The sequence below is a fragment of the Rhopalosiphum padi genome, chromosome 1 (assembly GCF_020882245.1).
Source record: "Rhopalosiphum padi isolate XX-2018 chromosome 1, ASM2088224v1, whole genome shotgun sequence".
NCBI lineage: Eukaryota > Metazoa > Arthropoda > Insecta > Hemiptera > Aphididae > Rhopalosiphum > Rhopalosiphum padi.
This window is the reverse complement of record NC_083597.1, coordinates 54793208-54806798: the sequence shown is the minus strand read 5'-3', so window position 1 is coordinate 54806798 and position 13591 is coordinate 54793208. Positions and strand designations below refer to the sequence as shown.

The window sequence follows — 13591 nt, the reverse complement described above, 5'->3', positions numbered from 1 at the left end:
AAGGACAACAAACAATAATTAATTTAAGCTTTATATAAAATTGTAAGGTTTTTTTAGCAATAATAGTACCAATAAGGCAATAACCAAACAAAGGGATCGTCAATTTTCAATGTTAATGGACCATTGCAATCGCAAGAATGATGTAAAAGTATACGTCTTGTTGGTTGTTATAACTTATATTTTTTTCAAATGATAGTTCATATTCCAACTACATATATAATGAGACAGTAACACAGTATATTTAAAAAAAAATCCATTTTATGTATTATTGTATTAATATGGAATATTTAACATTATTATTATTTTTATTATTTAATTTCAAGTTGTTTAATTACAAACATAACATTTTTAATGCACCTATCATTTACCTATAAACATTTAAAAATACTTAATAGTAGATTATTAAGCGACTATTAGTGAAAAAATGAACATTTTAAGAAAAAATGCTATCTGTAAATTGTAATGTACATCTATAGAGGATATGAGTACTCCGGAAATCTCAATTCTCAAGTATGGAATTTAATTATTGTAGGTACTCACATTAGACATTCACATTTAATAAGCATTCTGGCATTCACTACATAATATAATAATATATACATTAATGTAATCGCTATTTAAACAAATAAAAAACTGTGAATTACTAAATTATAGAAATCACCACAATACATTTTATAAATATTTTCAATTTTAGTTTCGTAACGGAATGATGAATGTAATGATGTAGTGTTTTTATTTCATTTTTTTTTTCATGTCTGTCATCACGTTTTGGAGTAGAAATAATGCTTTAATTTTTTTACTTCAGCCCGTCTTTGAAAAGGAAAATTCATCTAGTTGGTACTTTTTTTTTGGGGGGGGGGGGGGGTCAAAAGTAAAAAAATTCCAGTAGAGTTCAAAAGCTTCAGGAAAAACCCTAAAAAAATAACGAACATCATCGACAAAATCGATTTTTTTTACTTTCTTGTAACTCTAAAACGAATCATTTTAAATACTTGAAATTTTCACCAAATGTTTATATTGGCGTTATCTATTTACTATTCAATTTTAAAAATATTTTGACCTTTTTTAAGCTATTTGCAGACAATTGAAATTTTCGATTTTTCTAAGTTTTTTTGTTTGAAATGCCGATAAAAAAAATTTGTCTTTTCAAAAAATCTTTAAAATTTAATGCATGGTTCATTATAAGTTATACTTATCGTAGTAAAATAAAATCAAAAATCGTTAGTCACAATTTTTGTTAATAAGCATTTAAATTTCAAATGTTTACGAAATATATCAAAATCGCGAAAATTTGTAATGAATTTTTAAGTTGAAAATTCTTAAAATTGTTGTGATTTATACCAAGATTAAATAACCCAATATAAGATAAATTTTACTTAAAGTAACTGTAAAAAAAAAATTCTAGCGTAAATATAGAAAAAAAATGTATGAGTGTATGAAATTTAATCTTTTACAAAATCGCGTAAAATAATGATATATTATAATTTAAATATAGGTAATAATATAACATATCCTACTAATTATCCTTGACTAACAAATCAACTTCGTTCAGAATCGTTTTTCGTATACAATGCATTCAAATTTAACACATCCATTATACTCATTATAGTGACCTACTCTTCATCTCTACTGTACAGTAGAGCGATACCCATTTGCCCACCCCGTTTTTTAAATGTATAACAATCAAGAAAAAAAAATATTAATTAAGTTAGGTTTAAATTTAGATTTCGTACAGGGCTATAGATAATAACCTAACCTGATCTGGGGCCGAATTTGTCTGAGAGTTTTAAGGGCACTTGCTCCGAGCAACAGAAGCTTGAGGGGCATTCTGATACCAGAAGTACTATGAACAAATTTAAAAGATTTTGACCTTCGGTTTAGGAAATTTATATAAAAATATATCATATTATTTATTTATGTAGATAAGATTTAGGTACATACTTAATTAATAATTTATATCTAGATATCACTCAACACTGATGATATAGCACAGAATTATTCTTTAAATAGTTCTTAAACTTGATTTAAAATCAACGATTTAACTGATTTAAGTAAAAGTAGTACATGCGTATGCCATTGCATGTAGACAAAAAGCTTGAGAAACAATGTTTTTAAAGTGCATCTACTTCCTAATATTTTTACAATTTAAGTTTTAATAGTAAATAATATACTGGATAATGTAATTTAATTTTTCGGTTTTATTTTTGGGTTTTAACACATTCGAGACGAATCACGCGCGAGGTGCGTGATACAACTATGTCAACGAAGACTGAACTTTTTCACTTCATCTTTACCGCTATGACGAGCAATTTTTACCATTTTTCGTAGAATTATTATCATAATTAAAATTATTTTATAGAATATTGATTTTATTTTTTTTCCTTAACTGCTTAGATATTGGGTATTTTAAATTTTTTTACTGCTAGGGATCGCAAAAAAAAAAGATTTGCCTTGGACATCATCTGAAAGACCTAATCCAGCCCTGCGATTCATTGCAGCGTAGGCTTTAGAGTGGTTTTTATTTTTACAAAATGTTACAAGTAAATCTTCATACTTTTTGTTACCTATTATTTATGGAGTTATGATTGTTTACATCGATGAAAAAACATACGAATTTCGTTTTTCGTTTATTCGCTCTCTTCGTTAAAAATCATCAACTATTAATCGTATTAATCGTATTCAAACGATGGCGGCGCATGAGACAGCTGTTGCCGGCCAGTGCGTGCGTTCACCGTCGACGAGGGGGAAACAGCGCCCGGCGACACTGTAAAGTTCAATCCTCCCTCAGCTCACGCGCGCGCGTGTGTGTGAGTGTGTAGATCGTTCGCCGCCGCCGCCCTAGTCTACGTCCGCTGCCGATACTGAATGGCGATAAAAAAAACAACAACAAACCCAGTGCGTTAATAATAATAATAACAAAAATAAATAAATAATAAAACATAAAACGTTATAAGAAAATAAAACGGATCGCTAACGTTATGGAAATAGTGTCGACGACGTGAGGCCAACGTCTAAGGAATTCCAGCATTAGCAGTCCCCGAGCGCGTGTCTCGAGTCAGTAACTATAGAAATAATATCATCAAAGTAAGACATTTAACAAGAACACGTATGTATTATATTATTAACGTGATTTCGTCTGGCGGGAGGCGGAATCTTTCTAGGCGCGCGCGCGCGCTCGAATCGTCAGCGGTTACATCAGCCGCCGCCGCATCACCGAGAAACTCGTACAATAATCATCGTTGCACGGCACGAACGTGGATTTTCGAATTTGATTCGGAAACGCGTATTATGTCGCTCGCCCCGTCACGCATACCGTCCGTCGCCGGTCGCCGCTGTTTGTAAAATTTCGCTGCTGAAAGACTGTCTCCGCGCACGTTACTTAATATTCGATTTCCGTTTGATTCGCCGCTGTTGTGGTTCACCGTCCCCCGACAGTAAACGAACTGAATATCGATCCACGTCCCTGGCCCCTGCGATCGCGATCGCAAGTCGTTTTCCTCGAACGCCAACACCGCCGCCGTCGTCGAGCCTATCCCAATCGAACTCTCGTTGTACGAGCGCACACGCACACATACACGCGCGCACACAAACACACATTGCACACGCGTGCGCGAATACGATACTACGACGATAATATTATAGTACACGACCGTGACTCTGGAACCCGAGACACGTTTCGATCATGCTTTCTGCGACGTATAATAGCACCCCGTCCATTCTGCTGAAATGCTGATCCTGTAGCACTACGACGACAATATCGTCAGGTATTTTTTTCCCTTACGGTTTTTTAAATGCCCAACAGACTCCAGTTACAATTCCTTCGTTATCGTAGTTTCCTCTATCCCTCCCCCCCCCTGAACAACAACTGTGGACAAATATTTTATCTCTCGCCAAAAGTATTCACTACACCCAAAAGTCTCTTGCCCGTGTTCATTTTGTGATCTACTGTTGCCGATTGTTTGGTTTTTGTTTGGCTCTCTCGTTTTCATTGGTGTGCATATCTTATTGTTGTTTTTAGATGATCTGACAAAACAGAATACACATCTGCTGCTGTTGACCTTTGATCGTTTAACCATGGCTGATGTACTGCAGTCCATTTGCAACCCGTTGCCACTGTCATCCAGCCAATCATCAATTGTTAAAGAGGGATGGCTGTTCAAACGAGGTTAGTGTTATTGTAGTTATTAAAGATAACACTCTTGCCCTATGTTGCTATCGTAGCATATACTTTATTGGTGATTTAAAATTACTAAAAAACTTTATTGTATCTTAGGTGAACATATTAAAAACTGGAGGTCCCGGTATTTTATACTGTTTGCCGATGGTTCACTCATGGGCTACAGAAACAAACCTGAAGGTCCAATGACTGAACCTCTTAATAATTTCACTGTAAAGAGATGTCAAATAATGAGTGTTGATCGTCCTAAACCATATACATTTACAATTCGAGGATTACAATGGACCACTGTTATTGAACGAACATTTCATGTGTCTTCTGATAAAGAGAGGTTAGTATTTATTTTATAAACATCTGCTATTTTTAATTATTATCAAGCATCCATCTTTACATATATCAATGAAATTTCAATCTGTAATAATAATATTCCTTAGTTGGTATTCCTAACAAAATGTACTTGAGAATTTTGTTTTCATGAAGATAGATGCCTAAATGTAAACATAACTAGTTTTAAGTAGATGTAAACATTATACTGACAATTCTAGCTTTTTTAACAAACAAGTAACATAATTACTATTGTTATATTTTATTAGTTTTAAATAAAAAATCTAAAATGGGAATAAGCAATTTAATGTTTAAAAACAAAAATTATGCGTATTATATTAAATAGATTTATATTTCTATAACCTAAGTAAAGTTATTTTACCCCATGAATTTCACTATTTGTACTTTGAATTCATCTATTAAATACAAGTATAATATTTTTATTTTAAGTAGATACCTTCATTATAATATTATACTGGTATAGTATGATATTAATTATTTTATTACTTTTACTGTTGTATGTAAATCCAAATTTACATAAAGAGTTAAAACCTTGCATAAATTGATATAAAATTAGTAGCTAATTATTAAAAACATTTTTTTGTTACTTTATCTGTGTGAATTTTTTGTAAGAAACTAAAATAAGATTGAAGAGAAAAATAAGATTGTAAATTACTTAAATTCTTCAACTCAAAAATAGTTATATATTTTTATACATGCTATACTAATATTCTTTATAGTATGTCTAGACATACCGTTCTTGTAAAGATAAAATATAAGCCAATTACAATAAACACTAATTTATTAAATCAATTATAAAACTAATGAGGTATTTCAAATTTATATAAATTTTTATGTGTCTAAACTCATAATATAACTAGCTTATTTACTTGTATACTTTTTTTAATAACTGCTAGAATTGTACAGTTATTATAAGATTGATTTAATATTTATATAAATTAAAAATTTGTTTTATTAGAACTTTTGTGTTACTATTTTAATAATTTCTAAATAGTAAACAATAATTGAAAAAAGAATATTTTATAAGTTTATGAAAGTAAATTAAAATTAAAAACTGCATTAAAATTCCAATTAAGACTTAAATCATATGTTTACTCACTCATAAAATTTATGATAAGCTAGAGGTTAAACATTAACCTATGACTATTAAAATAAAATTGTTATTTTGGCCCAAACGTAATTGAGTATAAAATATGTTTTGAACTAACCATTTTTAAATTGTAAAGCAAACTCATCATTCACTCAATATTAATTAAGAATTAAGATTACAAAAATACAATTTTAAATTATGTTTTGTTCCATTATTTTCTAAAATTATAATGATATTGTTCATTGTTCAAATGTAATACTTCTATAAATAAAAGTATCTTACTGAAGAGATTATACTGTTGTGCATATCTTGAAATTATATTTCATAATTCCTTATTAGATGTGATTTTTAAGTTATTAGGTTTATTAATTATATTTATTAATAATTAAGCATATGATTAGACGTTTAGTTGAACATATAAATATTTTGTTACATTAAATTATATTTATTTTTTCTAATTTGCCAATTAAAATGTCATATATTAAACTTATAAATTAAAATTTTTGTGTGTTTATAAAATGTTCCAACTATCATCAATTTTCTGTAAAGGTCAGGTGAAAATATTAGGTAATTTTTATCTTACAATGACCCTATTTGTCATATTATGAACCATATTAAATGCCTTATTTTTACTACCTACCTACAAATCTATTAAGTAGAAAATAGTTTCAAAGTACATAATTTGTTATCCAAAATAAGTACAACCAATTGTAGAGGTCATGCTGTTAGCAAACACAAAGTATAAGTAATTCAAGCTATTACAAATACATTCATAGAATATTGTTAATATTGTTTTTATTTTTATTTAGATTATTCTAATTTTTTTAGAACTAAATAAAAAATTATTTATTAAAAAATAAATTTTAATAATTTGTTGTATTCTTATTTTAAATTATTAAGAGTAGTGCACTCACATATATATTGAAGATAGACAATATTTACACATTGACTTATTATTAATTAAATTTAAAAAAATAATGTGTTCCATCCTTTTATATAAGAACTGAATAAATTTAAACCGTGAAATGTTTGTTTTATGAGTAACTAGTTCTAAAATGCTATTGACTTGCACATTTTAATATTGGAACATGGTTTTCAGAAAACTACCAAAGTAGTTTTGTGTAGTTGGTAGATACCATTCTATAGTTGTAGCCTTTCATATTCATAAATTATATCATTCTGTTCCACTTGTTAATATATTTATTTATTATTGGTACAAAAATTAGTAAATATAAATAAACAATTTGAATCATTAAGCTATTCAATATTTAATAAGTATCTGAGAAATCAACACATAAACATAATAATTATATTGTGCTACAATTAACATAAATAGGTTGATCATATTGGATTTATCATATTGTTAAAAATAGTTTGTAAATTGAAGATAATGCATAGACTATAGTATAAAATTAATCTGTCTATTTTTATTTCAAATGTATTAAATAATAGATAATTAAACTTAAATGAAAAACTATTGAATTTTAACTTTTTAAATAATATATTGTTTTGTTAACAATATTTATAAATGTATAATGACATTCAATTATATTGCAAGTTTTATAAATTTTCATAATATGGTATGATTGTCAGTTGATGTAATACAAAAATTCATATTTTTAGAGAAGAATGGATGACTGCCATTAAAGGTGTATCAGAACGTTTGTCTGATGTTGATGAAGTTGAAATGGAAGGCGTATCTCATTCGACTAGTATGTCAAGCACAATGTCAGGACCCAGTTCAGATGACTTCAGTGCCAAATTTTCGGTTCAAGGAACTTCTTCGAGTAAATCCACTGGAAAACGAAAAGTGGTATGTTATACAAGAATTATAAATATGTATATTGTATTTTCACCCATATTTTGTTTTTTAGACTCTTGAGAATTTTGAGTTTCTTAAAGTACTTGGAAAAGGTACATTTGGAAAAGTGATTTTATGCCGAGAAAAGGCAACGGGTCATTTATATGCTATCAAAATTCTTAAAAAAGAAGTCATCATCCAAAAAGATGAAGTTGCTCATACACTAACTGAAAACAGGGTTCTCCGCACTACTAGTCATCCTTTTCTAATTGTAATATATTATATACTGAAGTTTATTTCAAATTTATAATCAATTTTACTAATTTTTATTGTTAAATTCTGTTTATTTTATAGTCATTGAAATACTCATTTCAAACTGCAGATAGATTATGTTTTGTCATGGAATATGTAAATGGTGGAGAACTATTCTTCCATTTGTCCAGAGAACGTGTGTTCACAGAAGATAGAACTCGTTTTTATGGAGCTGAAATTATTTCTGCTTTGGGTTACTTACATTCCCAAGGAATTATTTATAGGGATTTAAAAGTAGTTATTTTTGTTTAAAAATATAATTCTAATTTTTGATTTCTAAACTAATATTTGTTAATTTTTTTAGCTTGAAAATTTACTACTAGATAAAGATGGTCACATTAAAATAGCTGATTTTGGATTGTGCAAAGAAGATATCACCTATGGATCAACAACCAAGACATTCTGTGGCACACCTGAATACTTGGCTCCAGAAGTGTTAGAAGATTTAGATTATGGACGGGCTGTTGATTGGTGGGGAATAGGAGTAGTCATGTATGAAATGATGTGTGGAAGATTACCATTTTATAACAAAGATCATGACAAGTTGTTCACTCTCATTTTGATGGAATCTGTATGTTAAGCTTTACTTAAGGAATTTTTTTTCGTTAATTAATATTTTTAATTAATTTTTAGGTAAGATTTCCTAGAGGTCTTTCTGCTGCTGCAAAAAGTTTGCTAACTGGTCTTTTAATCAAAGATCCCAAAAAGCGATTAGGTGGTGGTCCTGATGATGCCCAAGAAATCATGAGCCATGTTTTCTTTAGTAGTATTAATTGGCTGGATTTGGAACAAAAGAAGGTAATAGAAATTATCATTAGAATATAATTTAAATCTAATTGTTTGATTCTATTTTAACTAATATAAAAACAACAACATTTATGCTAGATTCCTCCTCCATTCCAACCTCAAGTATCATCAGACACAGACACACGATATTTTGACTCAGAATTTACTGGAGAATCTGTTGAACTTACTCCACCTGACCTATCATCGCATCACCTCAATAGCATTGCAGAAGAAATGGAACAATCACAACCATACTTCCCACAATTCAGCTACCAAGACTTAGCTGGATCAATATCAATAAGTGCCAGTTCGTGTTTCAGTCATACGTGAACAAAATAAAAATATGTAAGTGATTCTGTAAAATATTGCTTAACAATTAATTAATTTACTACAAATGATAAACTGACTTTACTCTTCATATTTTTTCTTTTTGACATTAGGCTATTTTCTGTATATAAATTATATTAATATTATACAATGTTTTGAACTAGTGAATTTTTTTTTTTTTTGAACGTTGGTCAAATACTTATTGAAACTTTTAACATACAAAAGTCACTCTTATAAGATCGTTCAGTATTTATAGAATTTTTCATCTAATTTTTTATTTTTTATTTTTTTTTTTTGTATGTAGTTGTTTATTATAAATTATTGCTGTTTTTTTTTCAATTATTATTATTATTTTTTTTTCTGTCTTGTTGAAAGTATTTGTTTTGTGTACATATTGTTGAAAATTTATTCTAAAAACATTTTACCGGCCTCCCTTGTATGCAGGATACATTTTTATCCTTACAAATTGTAAAGCATTTTTTTTTTTTTTTTTATGTTTTCGATAAGGTATTTACTGTTTGTCTTAATCTTATATCATAGAGAGCTCTAGAAATAGTGTATTGGGTTATAAGGGAGTGTGATTGGGAAAAATTGTAGGTAGAAAATGTATACAAGCGGGATTTGTACTCTAGAAATTATTTAAAAGGCTTGCAATCAAGTTTTTATATAATTATACATTATGAATTATATTTTGTAATATAGCCTTTACACTTTATGTGAACTTATTGTCAAATAATCATTTTAAACCAAGTACCATTCAAATTCCATATATCATAAATTAAATCGTTATTTTTAATACTGTTAATGAATGTATGCATAATATTAAGTAATCAATTTTAAAAGAAACTTAATTGATTTTACTTACTTTGAAAAAAACTTATGGTTTTTTCTCTAGAAGTAAATAGTTTGTTTAGAAGAAAAAAATAAAAATTACCTATGTTTACCAAAAATTGTAATCAAATTTATTTGAAATTATAAAAGAATTTTTTTTTATTATTATTATAGTAATATTTTTTTTATAGAACAGATAACTAATTGGATATTTATTCTTTTAATTAAGTTCATTATTATTACATTTTATAGTTATTTAAAAAACAATTTAAACTGAATCAGTATTTAGTTATTTAATGTTCTAATAATATTAATTTACATCATTTTTAAATATGAAATCATTCTTTGGATAGATACTCCTGTTTCCTTATACATTTTTGTATAACCTTAACCCATCAGTTTTCTTTTACATTAATTTTGTTTTGATATATTCCAAAAAAATCAAAATAACATACTGTTACAATAATTCTGATATACATATTCTTGTCTTAAAGTCTGCTTAAAATATTTAAGTATCTCTTAGTGTAAACTTTTTAAATTTAATAATTGTCATACATTTATTAATCAAATTAATCATCATATTATATTAAGTATTACGGAGTGAACACTAATTAAACTTAAAAACCGTCTTACCTCTATGGCAATAAATATTAACAAATATAATTAAACATATATAACTGTCTGCAGAATTAAAATCTCATAAAAAAAAATCTGTTAAAAAGCTGTTATTTGGTATTTATGTGATAATCTTCCTCATATTTTATCAGTGATCAACACATTTTGAAAAATGTTTAATTGAGAATTTATTTTTATTATTGTATTACAAAATTAGACAAGTTTTAATCAAGTATTTACATTTATAATCAACATTTTTGGTTTATGTAGAAAAATTAAAATATTAATTTAATAGTTGTAAAACTATTAAATACAATATTATCAATTAATAATAAACTCAATATTGGTAAACGACTTATCTTCAATTTAATAATTTGATGCTACTAAGAATTCATAAATTGTTTATACGCTAGAATTGCTAACAATGAATTGATCTAACTTTAAATACATTAAAATAACTAACCGATTTAAAAATGCAAGGTATTAAGGCATTTCTAACGAGAATTACTATATGCCTACTGTCTAAAAATCATGTTTTTGGATTGTAGTGCAAAGATGCTAATAATTACCTCGCTACACTGTTTATACAAATTTTTTTTAAAAAATCCGAATTTCATTTGATACTTGCAACCAAAAAATTATTTTTACCATACATAGCATGAAAAATAAATTTTTTTATTTTGTTAAAATACTGCTCAATGATACACAATATGCAGCTGTTTCATCAATATTTATTGTGTGCAGGAGTACACAATATGTGTTCCAAATTTCATATATAACTGTTTATTATTACATTCAGATCTGAAACAGCTAAATTATCCGACTAATATTAGAATAACTTAAATTTATTGCGATTATTTTATGTTAATGTTATTTTAATATTTTGCACTGTCAACAATATTGTTTAAGTTCTTAACATTTTATTTTTATTTTCCTAAAAAGCATTTCCCTTAAGTATCATTAATTAATTTCTAAACCATATTTTGAAGAAAAAAAAATGAAATATTTTTAATTTACACTACAAAAATGCCAAGGAAAAAAATTGTTACCTCAAAAAACAAATTACATTTATCAATGATTTCTATTTGTATAAAGTAGAAAACACTATTAATTATGTAAGTTTTATCTTTGTGAAATTTTTTCGCGTAACTACTATTATTTATTAGTTGTATATTCAATAATATTCATTGTTATAAATAGAATATTATGATTTTTTTTAAAGTTAACATACAGTGGGATATTTATATATTTTTTTTTTTTAGTTTTCTTATCTAATAAAGGTATTTTAACCTACACAGGTTCTGGATAACAAAATTGGTACTATATTTATAAGACATCAATGAGAACTATAACTATTGTATTTTTTTTTCTTAAATATAAATTTTTGAATTTTTGATGTTTATAAAAACTTAAAAATGTAAGATATTTATGTAGACATATTATTATCATTAGATTAGTAAATGTTTTTTTTTTATACTTGTGTGTATAGATGATTTAAAAAAAAAATCCACAAATATAATTCTAAACTCTACATGTGCATTTTCCAAGTACTCTCCTACTAATATAGTTTGCATGATGAACTTAACAATGCATAATATATATCATATTATGATGGTCAATGCAAAATTATTAAATTAATGAATCCTGAAAAAAACATAATATCGGCTCTTGATGGTTAAAAAAATATAATCATCAGTGGTTGTTTTTGTTCCTGCTGAAATTATAACTATTTTCTCACAAAAAAAAAAGTGATAACTATTCGACGAATCATATGGTTTGTAATTTGTCATTTCAATATTCACTATTAAGTAAGTACTAATTGTCCAATCACTTTACACTTACTGACTTACTATATTATTATAGTCTATATAAATGTATATAACTACTACGATCCCGTTCTACTAGAGGCAGTCATCTGCTACAACCTACTGAGCGTGGTACGGTGTCAACTACATCGTAAAATAATTGATGTAGACAATATAAGCTATAAGGTATGAATATGAATATGAATACTAATGAATGATATTACTATTATAAAAATAAATGACCCAGTGGTGTAGCCAGGATTTTTTTTCGGGGATGGCTGAATTGTTAAGTACAATTTAAGATTTTTGTACCGATTTTCATAGATCATTAAAAATTGAAATAATTTTTAAATTTTCTTGATATTTAGGGGGGGGCTGCAGCCCCCTCACCCCTCCCTTTGGCTATTCCACTGTAAGTAACTAGTCTTCAATATTCTATATAACGTCTATGTCATAAAAAAAACTAATACTATAAATGGTAAACTACTAAAATAGTAGTTAAGTATTTTTTATAAACAATTAGCAATAGAAAATTGCAAACAAGGATTCTATATTTCTATGTGAATGTCATGAACATGATTATTGGTTATTGATTTTAGATTTAATTAATTCATTGATTTCTGTCTTGTGATGTGATGATCTACAAATCGTAAGTTTGTGTCATTTGTGACAGGAATTTACAATAATTTGACATTATTCTGGTCGGAATAATATAATGCCGCCATGCCGGGTGCTGGCCATTTCAGTAGTTGGGACCACAATATTATTTCAAATTCTATAAACGTTTTTGAAAATATAATTTACATAATTTCCAGTAAAATAAAAAATAAATCTTAAATTAAATTTTTTATATCGTTGAATATTCCAGGGTAGCACACTATTCTACTAATCAACCTAAACTAAATACTTATAAATTATAACTCATAAACCTTTTGTCCAAATTTTGATTTTTATGTATAAAAATAGGTACTCAAAAATATATTCTGCTTCAGGATATAAATTTAAAAATGTGTTATCATTCAAAAAGTAAAAATTTAAAAAAAAAAATGTTGTTTTATTTTAACTATAAAATATAAAAATTTGGTTTTAATTTTTGTGGTTTTTTTTCATTGGTTTTCCGTTTACCCTTTAAACGAGTAAACGACTGTCAGAACAGTAAAAAAGAGATTAATTTTATAACTCATAATAATTATTGATTCTTTATGTACTAAACTTAAGTATAAGAAAGATATACATATTAAAAAATAATTCAAAACAAACAGGAATACTTGAAAATTCCATGTTTAACACTGTTAAATCTTAGCATGTTGTTACTCGTTAAGAATTATTACACAGTGGAAGTATGGATTTGATGCACGAAATTTTTGAAGGTGTAAGAAAGCATTCCTTAACTTAAATCATAATTTTTTATACTCAATGAAATTGTCAAAATATTTTGATTAAATTATAATAGCTTTATATATTTAAAGGCATTTAAAATTCTCAAATGTTGATAAAAAGTT

At 27.1% G+C, this 13591-nt stretch overlaps 1 protein-coding gene across 3 annotated transcripts; it reads left to right on the top strand.

Moving 5' to 3' along the window:
• The first annotated feature begins 2817 nt into the window (after window positions 1-2817).
• LOC132930180 (RAC serine/threonine-protein kinase) lies at window positions 2818-11760 on the top strand. 3 transcript variants are annotated; one of them, XM_060995918.1, is made up of 9 exons: window positions 2818-3054; window positions 4019-4165; window positions 4274-4508; window positions 7236-7425; window positions 7487-7684; window positions 7768-7959; window positions 8030-8296; window positions 8359-8523; window positions 8611-11760. In XM_060995918.1, the coding sequence occupies exons 2-9, from the start codon at window positions 4075-4077 to the stop codon at window positions 8839-8841; spliced, it is 1569 nt and encodes a 522-aa protein (XP_060851901.1). In that variant the 5' UTR covers window positions 2818-3054; window positions 4019-4074; the 3' UTR covers window positions 8842-11760. The 3 variants fall into 3 exon arrangements, with proteins under 3 accessions (XP_060851901.1, XP_060851886.1, XP_060851894.1); XM_060995903.1 differs by having other exon boundaries at window positions 2818-3084; XM_060995911.1 differs by lacking the exon at window positions 2818-3054 and adding an exon at window positions 3156-3764.
• The last annotated feature ends 1831 nt before the right edge of the window (window positions 11761-13591 follow it).

Bases quoted from the DNA above. Each gene is read 5' to 3' on its own strand.
- LOC132930180 (XM_060995918.1), top strand. From the start codon at position 4,075: ATGGCTGATGTACTGCAGTCCATTTGCAACCCGTTGCCACTGTCATCC. The intron at 7,685-7,767 runs GTAATATATTAT...TTTATTTTATAG, and splicing joins CTAGTCATCCTTTTCTAATT to TCATTGAAATACTCATTTCA. The intron at 8,297-8,358 runs GTATGTTAAGCT...ATTAATTTTTAG, and splicing joins CTCTCATTTTGATGGAATCT to GTAAGATTTCCTAGAGGTCT.